The 15266-nt window shown below is 37.4% G+C and overlaps 1 protein-coding gene across 2 annotated transcripts in view; it reads left to right on the forward strand.

Moving 5' to 3' along the window:
* Nucleotides 1-4: 4 nt before the first annotated feature.
* MOSPD2 (motile sperm domain containing 2) overlaps nt 5-15266 on the forward strand; it is a 35510-nt gene continuing 20248 nt past the window's right edge. The window contains exons 1-5 of one of the 2 annotated variants that reach the window (XM_055801557.1): nt 5-161; nt 311-377; nt 8809-8964; nt 9643-9729; nt 11349-11503. In XM_055801557.1, coding sequence (XP_055657532.1) covers nt 153-161; nt 311-377; nt 8809-8964; nt 9643-9729; nt 11349-11503 — 474 coding nt within the window. In that variant the 5' untranslated portion in view covers nt 5-152. Of the gene's footprint in view, nt 162-310; nt 378-533; nt 647-8808; nt 8965-9642; nt 9730-11348; nt 11504-15266 lie in introns of those variants that run through there. The other variant, XM_013294794.3, reaches the window with a different exon arrangement.

Here is a 15266-nt window from a genome sequence, read left to right on the forward strand (position 1 = left end):
GCCCCTCCGCTCGCGCCGCGGGGGAGGCGGGCCGCCGGCAAGCTCCGCCCCCGCCGGGGTCACGCGACGCCTCCATCCCCATTTCCGTCTGCCCCTCGCGCTCGTGGGCCCCGCCGTCGCCGCGCGGCCGGTGCGGGCGGCCTCGCTGGACCATGGCTGAGGTAAGCCCCTGCGCGCCTGCCCTCCTCACGGCTGCCAGCCCCAGGCGGGGCGGCGGCCGGGCCCGCTGCACAGGTGAGGGGCCGGAGCTCTCCTGGGCTCCGGCCTCTCCCTTCCTTGCACTTCCCTCCCGGTTTTTGTGTCCCCTCAGCAGCGACAAGACAAGGCCGCGCTGATAAGCGAGACTCGGCGGCGGTTCGAGGCGGAGCACCTGCCAGGTGAGCGCCTCGGTGGCGGAGCGGGGGGCGGGTGGGGAGCGGTGTGCCCCGCTCTGTGGCTGTGGGCTCTGGGGCTTGCCCGGTGTCGCTTTTCCCCTGTGGGCTTCCAGTGTCCTCGCTTTCTCAGGTGAGCGGGTGTTTCTGTCTTTTCTTCAGGTGGCCGAAGCTGTCGGGTGGGGATGATGCCCGGAGGAGGAGGTTTTCTGTGGTGGCTCTGGATGCTCTTTGCTGGGTGGCGGTCTTGGGCAGCAGGACGTGTTGGGGCAAAGGTCTGGGTCCTTTTGACTCCCAGCGACTTTGGCTGGCGGCGGTGCGGGGTCTGGGGCACCGCTGTGCTTGATGCGTTTCGGACATAGACTGTGGTGGGGGGATGGAGAGAATTCTGACCTCGACCAGTTTGTCAAGGAAAGAGTTGTTTTTCGAGAGTAACTTGCGCTTCAAATTCGTGCTGGCCTTAGTTAAAATCATGCAGCATGTCCAACTCGATTCTGAAGTGTAGATGCTTTTAAACTTGTAAATGAAGGCCAGGAAGTGCTGGGGATGCCGGGGGGGATAGGAGTACCAGGGTAAGCCTCGAGGGGTTTCCTTTCATTTCAAGGTTGATTTGCATTGCTTATGGTAGAAGAATATATAGTAGTAGAGTATGCGAACAACTGCAGTAAGCAGTATGTTTTATTATGACTGTCTAAAGACTTTGTGTTAAAAACATTCTTCTAAACAATTTTTAATGCAAATATAGCAAGGGCCCAATAGTTTAGGAGTTGCGTCTGTCATCTTTAATATAAGCCTCAATCTTGTAAACACATGCCTTGCTTTGATATTCCTGATCAGAATTATTGAGGTTACCTAGTTACTGCTTTTATGTAAGGGTTGCATGCTTCTTATGACTTATTTGTGATTGGATGTAGCACTTTTGTTGCAAACTTCAAGGATCTTGAGGGTGGTATGACTTCGTTTTATATAGTTGGTCTACTAACTTTCATAAGGAAACTGCTTTGGCTGTGGTTAAAGATGACCTGCATTTATGGCAAGATGACAAAATAATTAGTGTCTTGAAGAAGAGAAAGCTTACTTTGATATTTCACTATGAATAAAGATCTGTCTTTGGCAGTCTTAAAGCTTAGGCTCTGGAGAGTGGAGGGTCATCTTAAATTATAAATAATTTTTGTTGTTATGCTTTCAGTTTCAGTTAATGTGTATACTTTCCAATAATAAGTGATTCATCGTGCTTTGTATTTTATATACCAGAGTTACTCTCATAAAAAATGGCTTTGGAAAGCCTAGAACTTTTGGGACAGTTGCTGTCAACAGGGAGTACTACCTTTTCAATTGAACTATCCCTTACAGACCTGGAATTCCCCAAGTTTCTCTAGTTGTAATGAAGCCTCTGTTGGGCAGGTCCTTACAGCCATTAAAATAATTGAATACTGTTGCAAGATAAGCTGTAATCCTATTTGCAGTATTTTGAACACATTTTTTTGGTCTTTTTTTGGGTTGTGGTTTATGGCTCTTAGCCCTCTAAAGAAAATAGGATTAGGATTTTTGTTGAGTTTACATACTTAAATTCCTCCCTCAAATTTCAGAATGTCACAAGCAAATTAATGTTGTCAAACCCACTTCAACTGTGAAAAACACATAGTTTTATTGTGGTCCTTCAGCCTTTACTGCATGTGTTCTAAAATGTCGTTTTCTGTGTTTCCTCTTAATTGGAAAGAGGTGTGGAGGTGCATGTCTGCAGACACCCCCAAACATAAAACTTTGTGTTGTAAAGGTACAAATGATTGTTTCATATCTAGAGATTTAGTCTGCTTTCAAAACTTAAGGGCACTGTCAAGGCACACAGAGAAATTGATACTGTGAAAGTTCAGTGTGGTCATAAAATTGTGGGCCTCTACAGGATGAACTTAATTCTATTTACAGGTGAGCTGCAAGTGCTAAAAAATGAATAAAATTTTCAGGCACTTTTGTTTCTGACAGGTGCAGCTGTCACTTTTTTTATCTGTGTTTCAAGGTAGGATGGGAGGAGTTTTGTTCAGCAATTGAAAGCACTGGAAAGTCTGGGGTTTTTTGAATTATACAGTTTCATTTACGTGCTTCAGTCAAGGAATTGTTTTTATAGTCGGATACAGTTTGGAAAATAGTGTCAGGGAACCTTACTGGCTGATTTCCCCATAGTTTGTGTGAGAATTTTCTGGCTGAAATTGTTCAGCGAATATGGCCATTGAGTGGTTCTAGAGGCAAAGCTTGGCCACTGTGAGATCTTATCTGCAAAGTAGTGTTTAATGTTAACTGAGACCTTGTGGTAGTGTTTTCAGTTAATTTTATAGCTGTATTTGAAAGATAACCTCTATTCTCGTGAGGAATATGTATCCCTAATAATTAAAACCCTTACATTTATAAGGCATATTTCCAATACTGAAAAGTTCCTGTTGGCCCAATAGACTAGCAGATGCTGTCTGATGTGGTAGGCAGAGAGCAATTTATCTTTGCAGTTTTGGGGCCTAATTTCTGTTTTGTCTGTTTGGATTCTTTGTGAGAGCTGGTGATGTAAATGATTTGGGTGGTGACAGGAACAATGAAAACAAAAGATTATTTTCTAGTACTGACTGGTACTAACAATGTTTTCTAGCAAACAGTGGTTTTTTTCTTCAGTGCATTTTCATTCCCTAGAGCATTTCTAAAATTAGCTTTTTTTTCCCTGGGCTATTATTTCCATTTTAATGTTACAATGGAAATTATAAATAATCAAATCTTGGTAGGTTTTCCTGTTCTACAAGTCTCTTTTCCACACGTCCTTTTGCATATTTACCATTTCTTATTGCCTGCATTTCCTGGCCCTCCCCATTTGCACCCTTTTCATTTCTTCTTTATGCAAAACTTTATTTTCAGAAAAAAGATTTTGCAAGAGAGGTTTCCCACTCCAACTAAAGGAAATAAATTTCATCATGACTTTCTTTTAGCCAGTAGCAAAACTTTTTGTTAATTATGTTGGCCAGTTGCAAATAAAATTTTAGGCATGGGGCAGTCGCAAAAAAATAGTGATATAACTACTGTGCAAAACTCAAGGTAATGTTTTGAATTCCTCTTTGTGTCAGTTTGTGCTCTGAAAAATTGACTTCTGCTGATTCTTGGCTTTCTTGCTGAGAAGTGCTGGAAGGATAGGATAAAAACATACTTTTATAGGAAGCTATGTGATATTAATGCTCGAGCTTTCTATTGAAAGTAGTCTTTATTGTCAATGAGTATTCAGTTTTGCTAAAGGTTTAAATGTATCATGTGTTATGGAGGCAGATAATTTTGTTTACTGCTGCTTGAATTTGTTACAATAACTCCTTATTGGGTGGAAACAGTTCTGGTTTTGTCCTCATTGTATGACTACTGACCTTCTTAAATTGTTTTCAGTCTTGCTGATTTCCTCATCTACCAATTGAAGGCACATACCCGAATGGTTATAGTACTTAGCTTAACATGTTAGGCATCAGCAGGTCAGAGGAATAATTATGACTATTTCAGACCTGAGACTTCTTGGCTGAAATAGCTTAAGGCAATATGTGTAATGGAACAATTGACATACTTTGCAGAGTTGTGTGTTTTTGGTTGTTTGGTTTTTTGGCACAATGAAGTGGCGTTTTGGTTTTTTTCTTCTACTCAAAGGTACTTAGTTATCCCTACTTAGCTTTATGTATGACTTGTTCTGTAACATTTGTTTTCTACGTAAGAGTTCTTCCTGAAGGCAGAAGTCATTCCTACAGGTTATGAATTTGGAACCTGTCTGGATTCATTTAGTGTGAGACTTAACTGTGCAGCCTCTTTTTCAGTCCTGTAGTGTGTCTTCTATATTCTTGTTTAATATTCTCAAACTTCTATTTTTTTTCCTAAAGCATGAATGCCAGAAGAAAACACAGCAGTGCAGCGTTGGTCTCCTGGTAATGTAGACAGCACTGAAGAAAAAAGAGTTGAGAAGGATTATGTAAAAATTTTGTGCATCAAAGAATTTAATGAATTCTTCCAGTGAAAGTGTTGCAGTGAAATTTGTGTTCATTTAGTTTTGCATGATTCTGAAGTTCTTTCCAGACCTGTTGTCTTGTGTTATACAGGCCCCTTTATGTTGGAAGATGGTAATTAAGTCACAGGGTTTCACTGTAAGTTTCTCAGCCTAAAGATGGCAACTATTAAAAAGCCAGAATGTGGTCATAGAAAGAACAAAACTCCTCACTTGTGCAAGAGAAGAGGAAGGCGAGTAATAGGAAGAAGCTGCTGTTCAAACAGAACTCTTTCTCTTTTCCCTTGACCTTAAATGCTCAGTGAGGAAATGAATGTAACTAGCTATTTTCAAAATAAGGTTGAATAAAATTATGAACTTTGAAGGTTTCAGAGTTCTCTCTGAGACTGGTCAGTCTTCTTGCTCACTCAAATTTTCCTGAAGAGCTTTTAGCTGAGGGAATGAAGAGAGCTAATTTTGGTCTCTTTTCCTTGCTGTTGTCACTGTTACTCCCTCATACATAACTTAGAATTTGGTTTTAATGCTCTGGTAAATAGCATATTTGCTAAGCAGATGATGCTTTCTTTCACTCTTCTGGATCTGAGTCTTTCTTTGTTTCTGTGCAGTTTACCAGTGTAACAGAAAAGTCTTGCAGCATTCCAGTTTTGCCTCTTCCCCTATTCTGGGATAGTAAGGTTTGGATCTCTGGCTGAGGGAGGAACTAGGTTTCCCAGCTTCTGTACAGTTGCCCTAATCATGAAAGGTTTCATGAAGGTCTGGCATTGCTGTTAAATATGTGGCTTTCACTAGCTCTTTCTGAACAGAAGTAGCTGTGAATGCTGTTCCTTGTGTTTCTTTTGGGGCAAGTGGGGCATATTGCAAATATGTTATGAAATGTTGTTTGTTACGGACTTAGAGATGTCCATCTTCCTGAGTAGAGTGTGACTAAACTTACTGTCTCAGCATCTTAGTGGCAGTTCTGTAGGTGTGAAGAAACAGGCACTTAATTTTCTAGCAAGAAAAGCATCAGTATATGTTTACAGGTATATTAAGTGGTCAGGCTGGAGATTGCCTGAGGTAAGATACTTCAGTTTATGGTGTCCCCTGGATTTCCATCTGGATGCCCCACAACTTCTGTTACCTTTTTAGCCTCTTAATTGTTGTGTAGGATGTGTTTGAATGTGTTGAGAACCCCAGATGTCTATTTTCTTTCATCTAATTCTGTTTTAACTTCAGAAATTTCTAACAATCTAGTAACTGCAGTCAAGTGTTCCAAAAGTGATTTATAATTAGAAACATTGGGATCACTTCACAGCATAGTTTGGAAACAAGTTTCCAGATGTCTGTAAGAGTTACTGGAAATGCTCAGATTTGAAGAGGAATTCCTCCTCTGTACGGACATATTTTCAATTACTGGATTATTGGAAGGACTAGTAATTTCATATCTGCTTTTTAAATGTGTGAGATAAACCATCTTTCTTTTGAGTTCACAATCCCATTCTAAATTTTACTTATTCTGCAGCAAGAATTGGATAAATCAGACAAGGTTAATACAGTTATCAGTACTTCTGTTGTTCTGTCAGTCTTGTTATGCTTACCTAATTGAAATGCCAGCATCCTGCAAGTGCCTGCAGAGGTAGAATTTTACTAGTTGTTTTTGATTTAGTGTGTGTTGTAGTATGTATGTAGATTCAGATGACATGTGTCAGCTTGTTGAAAATTCGGTTGCTGAAGAGGAAAAATATTTTAATTTTTTCAACTGTTCCTATTGCTGAATCCAGCTTGTTTAACATTGCTGTTAAAAGATTGGGCAAAATGTTTTATCCATTAATCTTTCACTTCCATTTTCTTAAAATAATAATTAGATAATATTAAAAATACATACATTTAAGTTCAGAGTTCTGGAAAATTTTAGTGGCCCAGAAACGTGTTCTGGGGCATGTTCCACTTAATATGTGAATGTTTTTGAATTACTGTTTGATACAAGGTGCACTATTCTGTCATTCTGACAGTTCTGCTCTCAAATAGTTATTGAGAGCAAAGAGCCTCAGAAAGTGGTGTGAAATGTTATCCTCTTAGTTTTTACCTGGTGGTGTGTGGTTTTTATCTTTAATTACACAGTACCAAAATCCCTTATACGAATAGGATATATATGGGAGCGATCTCAGAAATTTCTTGGCTGGTTGATTAACTGCAGTTACTCTTAGCTGGAAGCTAGTGCATGTTACAGATTATTAAACCAAGTTGAAGTAAAGTTGCTCAGGCACTGGAGGTGTCTAATACTCATGTTAAAGTAGATCTTTGCTCTGGCAAAGCCCTAGTTTGCAGTAGCTATGTGTAGCTATATATGGCTTGGATAGCCAGTATACAACATTGAATAATCCATAGCATAGAACAGCTAGTATCAGATGGCGAAAAGCAGCCAGTGCTTGTCATGCTTCAGCTGACCGTGGATGTGCCAGCTTAGTTACTGTATGTGACGGTATCTCTGAAGGGGATTTGTGTTGGAATGCACCTTACACGAAGAAAGACTGTGGAATCGTTCTACACTTTTCAGTTTTCAAAACTTGACTGAAAAAGATACTTGATGACCTGTTTGAACTTGGAAGTTAGTGTTGTTGTGAGCAGGAATTAGGACTGAGAAATCCCCTTCAATGTCAATTTTTTTATAATTCTACCTTAAAATTAGGTAGTTAACATTTTTCAGGTAAAACTGTCCAAATTGTAAATAATTTGTGGAATAAACACATTTCAAATGAGTGATTGAGACTTTAATACTCAAAGTCTTTGCCAGATATACCCAGAGCCACAGAGAAGTTAAACAGCATTTCAGTCTTGTGCCAAGTGTTCACTTTACTGGGCTTAGAATATATAGAGAATGAGCTGTCTGGTACAAGTATGGAAATAAGGAAAGGAGCTGAGAGGGTGAGTTTTTAGTGGATTGGAGGCTTTGGGGCAGAGAGGAGCAAGAGGGGACTAAGATTTTGGTAAGTGGGATTTGACTGTAGGCTTGACTAAGAAACAAGGTAAGGAAGTGGGATGGGATCAAGGGAAGGAGAAATTAGAAACCTAATGAAGAAGGAACTGAGTGGATAATGTATGTGAGTAGCTGGATGTGAAGAGATGCATTGGGGGAGTCCAACTATAAGAGCTCTTAGTGGGTACGTACATTTAAAATAGATATCTTTCTTAGTTATATTGACTAATTTGTGACAGGAAGGAGTATAAATTGAATGACAAGTAAAATGGGTCATATCTGCATGTAGGCCAGCAAAACTAAAAATATTAGCAGAATTGAATGATGTCTTAACATCTTTCTCAGAGTTAAGATGCCTGAAATACACATCCCTAAAACATCCTTTCACAGTTCTTAATACTATGATGGCGCTGAAAGTAGTTATTGAGTTTATTGCAGCTGGCAGAGGAATAGGCTTTCCAGTATGTGAAAATTAGCATCTATTTTATTAACAACCAGTCTTAACTCTTTTCATGCTAATCACAAATTTAAGTGGATATTTTAAGAGCTTATTTTTTTTGTAGTAGTTAGCAAAGAGATCTGTATCAGTGTGTTCAGAAGCATGTTTCTGTTGTGGGCTGTTGCTTGATTTACATTTCGATTATGCAGATCTTTCTGACAAAGAGGAGTGGTGATCTAAAAAGTGAGCCTTTGTTTAAGCATATCTACAATAAAAGTAGGTTCCCTTAGGCATTTGTATTTTACAAACTTTCCTGTTTAAGAAACAATATATTAAAGAAAAGGCAGCAACTCCAGTTTCATCTGAAGTACTTCCTAAAGCATGTTAACCTCTTAGCCTCTTGCTAACCTGACAGAAGAAGAGTTTGAGCCCTGGTGTTTTGTACAGCTCTGGAGTTCAGTACAGAACTGAACTGTTCAGTAAAGGAACTACTTATAAAGTGTAGAGTGTGCAATCGTTTCAAAGAAAACAGTTTTGTTTAAGGCAGTGATGTATACTATGTGGTCAAACCCAGAAATTATAACATCTGTTGTCTGACACTTCATGGTCGGATATACTGATGCCTGTAAGTTTGAGAGCTCAAGCCTTGAACTAGTGATGCTTAATACATATATCTATCAGTACACAGATTCTTAGGCTATATACTAATTTGTTAATTATAGAAACCTGTTTTTAGAAGTTTTAGAAAAATTACACTGCCCTACACACACCTTTTTGTTTTCTCTTGTTTTTTTCTGAGGAAGAATCATGGAAAAGATTACTCTCACTGGAAAAATATTGTAGTGTTCCTAAATATCATCACAATGGATACCTGGTTTTAACCAATTTCTTGTGCTATGCTTTATCTCCTGAAGTTTGAGACTGCAAAAGAAATCCTTTGTATCTAGTAGATGCTTATATTGAAACTTTACAAATCTTTTTCATGTTTTCGTAGAAAATGCTATATTCTTACAATAATTAATTTATTTGCTAGATAAATCGGATAAATATGATTCTAGAGATGTGGACAGACTTCAGCAAGATGACAAATGGGTTGAAAACTATCTGATTTGGCGTCATGATGTTGTGGATGACACGTTAAAGATGATTGATGAAAGCTTTCAGTGGAGGAAAGAATACAGAGTTAATGGTAAGCTGTATTATCTAATGATTTTGATGGTGTGTTGGTTTCCTATTGAACTACAACTGACTTCTATATGTAGTTTCATTAAGCACCTTTTAAAGGTTTTGTAAATACCAGGGGTCACTGAGCAAGTTATATTCTTCTCAGTTAAAAAAAATAAAATTAGAACTACTGCTTTTTATGTTGGCTAGTACTGTGTCACAGTCTTGTTGTGGTTGCATTGTCTATTGAAAGGTTTTTTTAAGAGGATGGGAGCTATCTGTTCTTTAGTCTTCATGCATTTGCTAGAATGGAGTCCTTAAAAAAAAAAAAAACCAAACAAACAAAAAAACAAAACAACAAAAACAAACCACACACACGAAAAACCCCACAACCAAACCAAAAAAAGCACCAAGAACCAGAGCTCTTGTTATTCATAGTAGCACTGGTCTGACAGGCTAGATAAAATAGTATTTTTTTTTAATTTATTTCTTCCTAAATAGATCCTACTCTGCAGCATGAGAGGAAGAAGATGGTAAAGATTTTAAATGGGGTCAATATTTACTTTAGTAAAGGCCTTGGAAAGTGGCTTATAAAGATGTTTTTGTATTTTCTTGCTAGACTTTGCATTTTTAGTGACTTCTGTTAAGTTACGATGTGATTATTAATATGATTACTGAAATAATCTTTCATTTGGCTTTGCAGACTTGACAGAATCTGTCCTTCCAAAATGGTTATTTGAAAATGGTTCTCTCTTTCTGCATGGATATGATAAAGAGGGCTATAAATTATGTAAGTTACACAAATATAATATTTTCAGTTACTGATAATTTTTGTTTCCAGCATTTTAACATTTGTTTTAAAAAACCAAATGTTTTAAAAATAGAAGTAGGTACATATTGACAACTGTTTTTACTAAAAATAAGTTGGTAACTTAGTGTCTCTTTGGATCACAGAAGTGGAATGGGGAAACTTTATCAGCAGTTATCAAAAATCATAAGCCTTTATCCTATTTATAATGCAGTCTTTAACTTTCCTGTTGAAGTGCATTGTTTCTATATCTGCCGTGGTGAGTATATGACTAGTATAAATATTCATTATTACAGTGCATTGTCATTGCTTTTCTGTCAGCCCACTTTCTTGCACACGTGCAGTGGTCCACAGGAGGTCTGCAATGGTTTTCTTGTTTTGTTTCATTTTTTTCTGTTGTCATTGGAAGGATCAGTAACAACTTGGACAGCTGAGAACTGTTGGAGAATGAACTCTCAATCTCAAGTTGGTGTTGTTAACTTCTAGTAATTAAAGAATAAGATTTATAGGGAAACAGTAAATATTACCTGAAATACTCCAGAGGATTTTTTAATAGTGTATAATGTTCAGTATTGTTTTCTATAGATGAATCTATTGTAACATTTCACAGATATACTTTAATTAAAAATTAAATTCAGTGAGGCAAGACAGGCTTTTTAAACAGATCGCTCATGAGGTTTTCCAAGCATTGATCTTGAAAAAAACCCAAAAAATTAAATCTGAAATTCTGGTTTTCTTTGGCTTACAAGGGCTAGTTTGTAAATGCCAGAAATACACTAATAATCCAATCTGTTACATAAATGACTGTTTTAAACACCAATGTACTAGTTGTTGTTTTTTAAAAAAATCACGATCAGAAAAAATACAGCTTTTATTCTATGGCTATATTTTGTCTTACTGCCCTTTGTCATTGTAAGATATCAGTGCTGTATGAAAAATCCCTACTTTGTAATGCTTCATAATTTTCTTTTAGCCGCCAAGGCAACTATTCAAGGATAAGTGGTAGTGATACCTTTTTATAGCATTAAGAAAGCTAAGCATGATTATACTAAGTGGCTCAGTTTAGTGAGACTGAACGAAGGGGAGAAAAGTATAAAAAACATTAATTTCTTGCATTGGTGCTTGGACAGAAAATTATGCAATTTTTTCATGACATGAATGTGTAAGTTGAGTAAATAATGATTTCTTATTTTTTTGTCACTGAAACATAACTAATGTCTCTCTTTTTCCATACCTGAAATATTTCTTCTGTGAATGTTAATTGGGTCAGGCTGTCTAACTTGGTATGCAAATTCAGATTGTAGTTAAGAGTTTCTGGTTAGTTGGAGCTTGAGAAACATGCTTCTTGGGCCACATGCTTAGTTCTCATTCTGTTCTGTAAAATAAACATTTTAAAGTATAAAAAGGTGAGAAAGGAATGGAGTGGTGGTAGAAGGGTATGCAATGGCTATTCTGGCTGTGCATTGGCCACAAAATTGGTAGAAATGTGAATATACTCCGAAGTGTTAATAAACTTCAGTGCATCCTGTATAGTTACTTGCATAATATTTTCTGTTAATTTGGATCTGTTTCAATTTTTTTCTTTCTTTTCTTCTCACAAGTTTGGTTCAAAGTGAAGCATCATACAAGAGATCCTAAACAGCAGCTAGAGAAAAAGAAACTGGTAGCTTTTTGGTTAGAACATTATGCCAAGAGAGATCATGGAAAGCCCTTAACAGTGGTATTTGACATGGCTGAAACTGGAATCAGTCACATAGTAAGTACTTCTATGGTGTGTTTGATTGCTTTCTGAATTACTTAACCGATGTCCCCAGAAAAAGGGGAGTCCTTGTGCAGTCCTTGATACCTAAATAACTTAATTGCTGACGTTGGCAATATGTAGGGCTTTCCTCTTGTGAACATGAGCAGTTTCCAGAGTCTTTTATTACATATTAAACTGTCTTGTGCAGCACACTGAAAACTTGCTTTTAGCTTGATGATGGAGCCCATGTGACTATATATAGTAGTCGCTCACCAGCTTGGTTTATAAGTTGTCATGGATGACAGTAATAAAACTTAGTTTTGAACCACCCAAAAAGGCTGAGCCATCTTTTATTATGAGTACAAATGCTGCAAGTTCTTAAACAGCTCCATTTTCATTGTTATCTTTTTTTGGAGAATCAGTCAGTCAAGAGTGTAAAGGATGGAAACATGGAGTAATGGTGAAGCATTAAAACACTTTAGATGTAGTGACTGAGATCTTTGAGAATGGTGATCTGTTCTGACAAGATAGCATCTTCAGCTGACAATTCTGATCCTGCCTATCCATCCTCCATGCTGTGTATGCTGTCCCTGTATATTTAAATTGGGTTCATTTAAGTCCTTGCATGCAGCTCTCTCCACCCATTGAATTTTGTTGTGAAGAGAAATAAGCTGGATGCAAAAGAGCAGTTCATCAAGTAGGCATTGCTTTCAGTATTAGTCTTAACCAAATACAGCCCAAGTCTGTTTTTTTACTAACAAAACATGTTATTACAATGATGAGACTAGTATGGTGAAGAAATCTGTATGCTTGTTCTGTACAGGTACATAAAAAGTGAGGGTTCCTGAATTTGAACAGGTGTGGTAGACCTCTGAATTGTTGGCCTGTCTGTCAGACTCGGGTTTATACTTCTTCAAGAATATCTTCACCCCTTTTTTCAGTTCCTTGTCCAGCCTGTCAGCTTTACTGAAGACTGCTTCCTCCAAGCTTGACCTTAAGTAAATGAGAGATTCCAACTTTTCACTCAGAAGAGGAGACATTTCTCTTAGCAAAAGTTTTTATATGGTTCTAGATGCATTCTAGACAAAATGAAGGAGGAGCGGTGTAGCATAGTCACTGCTGCAAGTGATGGTTATTCAAACTGTTGTAGTTGTTGTAGAAAATTATAATGATTTTAAGAACAGGATTTCACCTTTACCTTGGACAAAGTTGTAGAGCTGAACTAAATCATTAAAGAAGCCAAGAGGAATTATACTAGTTTTGAAAACTATTCCGGATAACTATTTCCCACTTTTACAATAATCCACAAAATTCAACTTTTCATCAATTTTAACATTTCAGAATTAAGTATTTTAAATGTCATGTTCTAGGTATTTGGAAATAAGTATTTAAATGAATTCAATACCTATTAGTCATATGTTGAGTCAGTAGTCTACTTTGGGTATTACTTATGGATTTACCTTAGTTATGCATAGAATTGGGTAATTCCCTGCCTGAAATAAACTTCAGAGAATATTAAGTTTAGATGGTCATTGGAACTTAACAAATTGTGCATGTTACATGAAACTTAAATGTATTTAAGAACTGTTCCTGAATTGGTCGTTTTAACTGTTCCTAAGTCCTGTACCTGTATGGAAAAGTGGAAGACTTAAAGAAGGTGTGGATTTGTGGGGTTTTGGATTTTCGAAAGCTTAATTTATTGTCTCTTTGTCTATAATATTTCATAAACTGATCCTGAAAATATTGCTGTGAGATATTAGTTTCCCCCAAACTCCTCCTCATGGAATGTTCTTACTTTAGAATACTGGTAGTTGAATATCTTTTCATTTTTCCCTAAAGCTTTCACAAGGCATGAAAGTATGTTTTTACATGACCACTGGAATTTCATAGTGTTTGAAGACACTCCCTGTTTACTTTGGCTTCAATGATTGTTGCACAGTATCTGAATGTGTTGTAACTTGGCATCCATATGCCTGCGTATCTTTGAAGGATGCTAAATTTTACTAAGTTTGTAGTGTAGTGACATCAACACTGTAGCATGTGGAGTGGGGTTTCCTCTAGTCTGCCTGAGCTAGAGATTCAGCTCAATATGGTGTTTTTCCATTGTGATACAGAAATGCTCTTGTCTATTTCAGGAGACAAAGTATTGCCTTAGAACACATTCCTTGTGAACAGGTTTTCTGATGAGATTGATTTCAACCTACAAAACACAGCAACAAATAAATTTCATTCACTTGTTTAAGCATTTATTTTGGTAAGCTTGAGATACGGCTCTCTTGCTGCTGTCCATTGGTATTTATGTCATGTGTCAGCACTTCTGTGAGGACCAAAATGACAGACTGCTTCTTGTGAAGTTGTACATTGCAGTTGAAGACTGAATTGTCAGCTGTGTGCTGTGGGTTTTCTTTTTCAGTTTTTTCACTTCCCTTGCTTTTGAGATGAAATTTTTGATCCCAGTATTCTCAACACTAATTAGTACAGTGGTTACATGCTGTCATCTGGACTTCTTGTATATTTTTCTAGAATTTTTTTAATACACATTTTGCTGCTTAAGTTGTTCCTTAGTTGGGTTCAGGTATATGTTATTAAAATCTCCTGGTTCAAAAGCTGCTCTTGTTATAGAGCAGAAGTCCTGGTTAATATCTGAATCGATAGATTTACTTAGAACTAAGTGCACTGGGTACAATCTTTGTTTTATGTTGTCATCTTTACAGTGAGTCAGTTACATTCATCAGATCTTGGGGGGGTGGTTGTTATCCATTTTAGGTGTGAGTGGGCATCAGCTTGTGTACAGCTTTATGTACAGTTGCTGTTAATACAGTCTGAATGATAGACTACTACTACCAGTAGAACTTGGTCAGGTTAATGGCATAGAATGAAGCTGCAGCTTAGCTATTGGTTGAGGTCCTTTTCAGAAATTTGGAAATGAAAATGTGTTTTTTAAACTTACATAGAGTTAAGAGTTGAATGTGTGCTATAGCATCTCTTTCTTTAGATCTGCATTTCTACCTGTTAGTATGCTTATAAGAAAAGCATAAATGCATATACATAGCTTACTACAGGCATCTTTAAGATTTGTTTTGTAGAAGCTTGTTTAGACGAGTAGAGCAATATCACCTGCATTTTTTGCTGGTCCTCAACCTAGACAACCTAAAATCAGGATTATTTTTTTTTAGGAGGTGGGGGAAGGTGGCACTTGAATAATTTTAGTATAATAGGTGAAAATCTACAGTGTCATTCTCTTCAGCTGAGTTCAAAAATAAATTTTTAGCACCCACTTTCAGGAGGCAAAACCTAAGCAGTTTTAGATTGTCAGATGGAGATCTTGCCTATCATATATTTATAGATTTAATCTAACTAAAAATCTCATAGATTGTCCATTGGTTTAAAAACCCCAAACCTTATTTCTAAGAAGAATTTCAATATTCTATAGCAAATGCCATGCTGTCCTGTGATTGTTACAGGAATGGCTAAAACTTGTCTTGTTCTTTTGTTGTTGGTGGTATGGCAGGAATGCATTTAAATGTAAGGGGGGGGGGGAAGCTTTTTTTAACCTTTGCTAGGCAAGGTGGTTAATGTTGCATTAGGACCTTGCAGCTTTGAAGTACAGGGCCACAGGCTTTTGAGAAGATACTTTGACGGATAAATATGGTGTAATTCAGTTCTGCAAGGCAGAATTTCTTCTTGCCTGTGCCTTGAGAGCTGTCTATCAGTACTCCTAAAGATAATACTGGACCCATGGTTTTATATAACAAGATTAAAGGATTGTAATTTCCTT

Source organism: Falco peregrinus, chromosome 4 (genome assembly GCF_023634155.1).
Source record: "Falco peregrinus isolate bFalPer1 chromosome 4, bFalPer1.pri, whole genome shotgun sequence".
In the NCBI taxonomy this organism is placed as follows: Eukaryota; Metazoa; Chordata; class Aves; order Falconiformes; family Falconidae; genus Falco; species Falco peregrinus.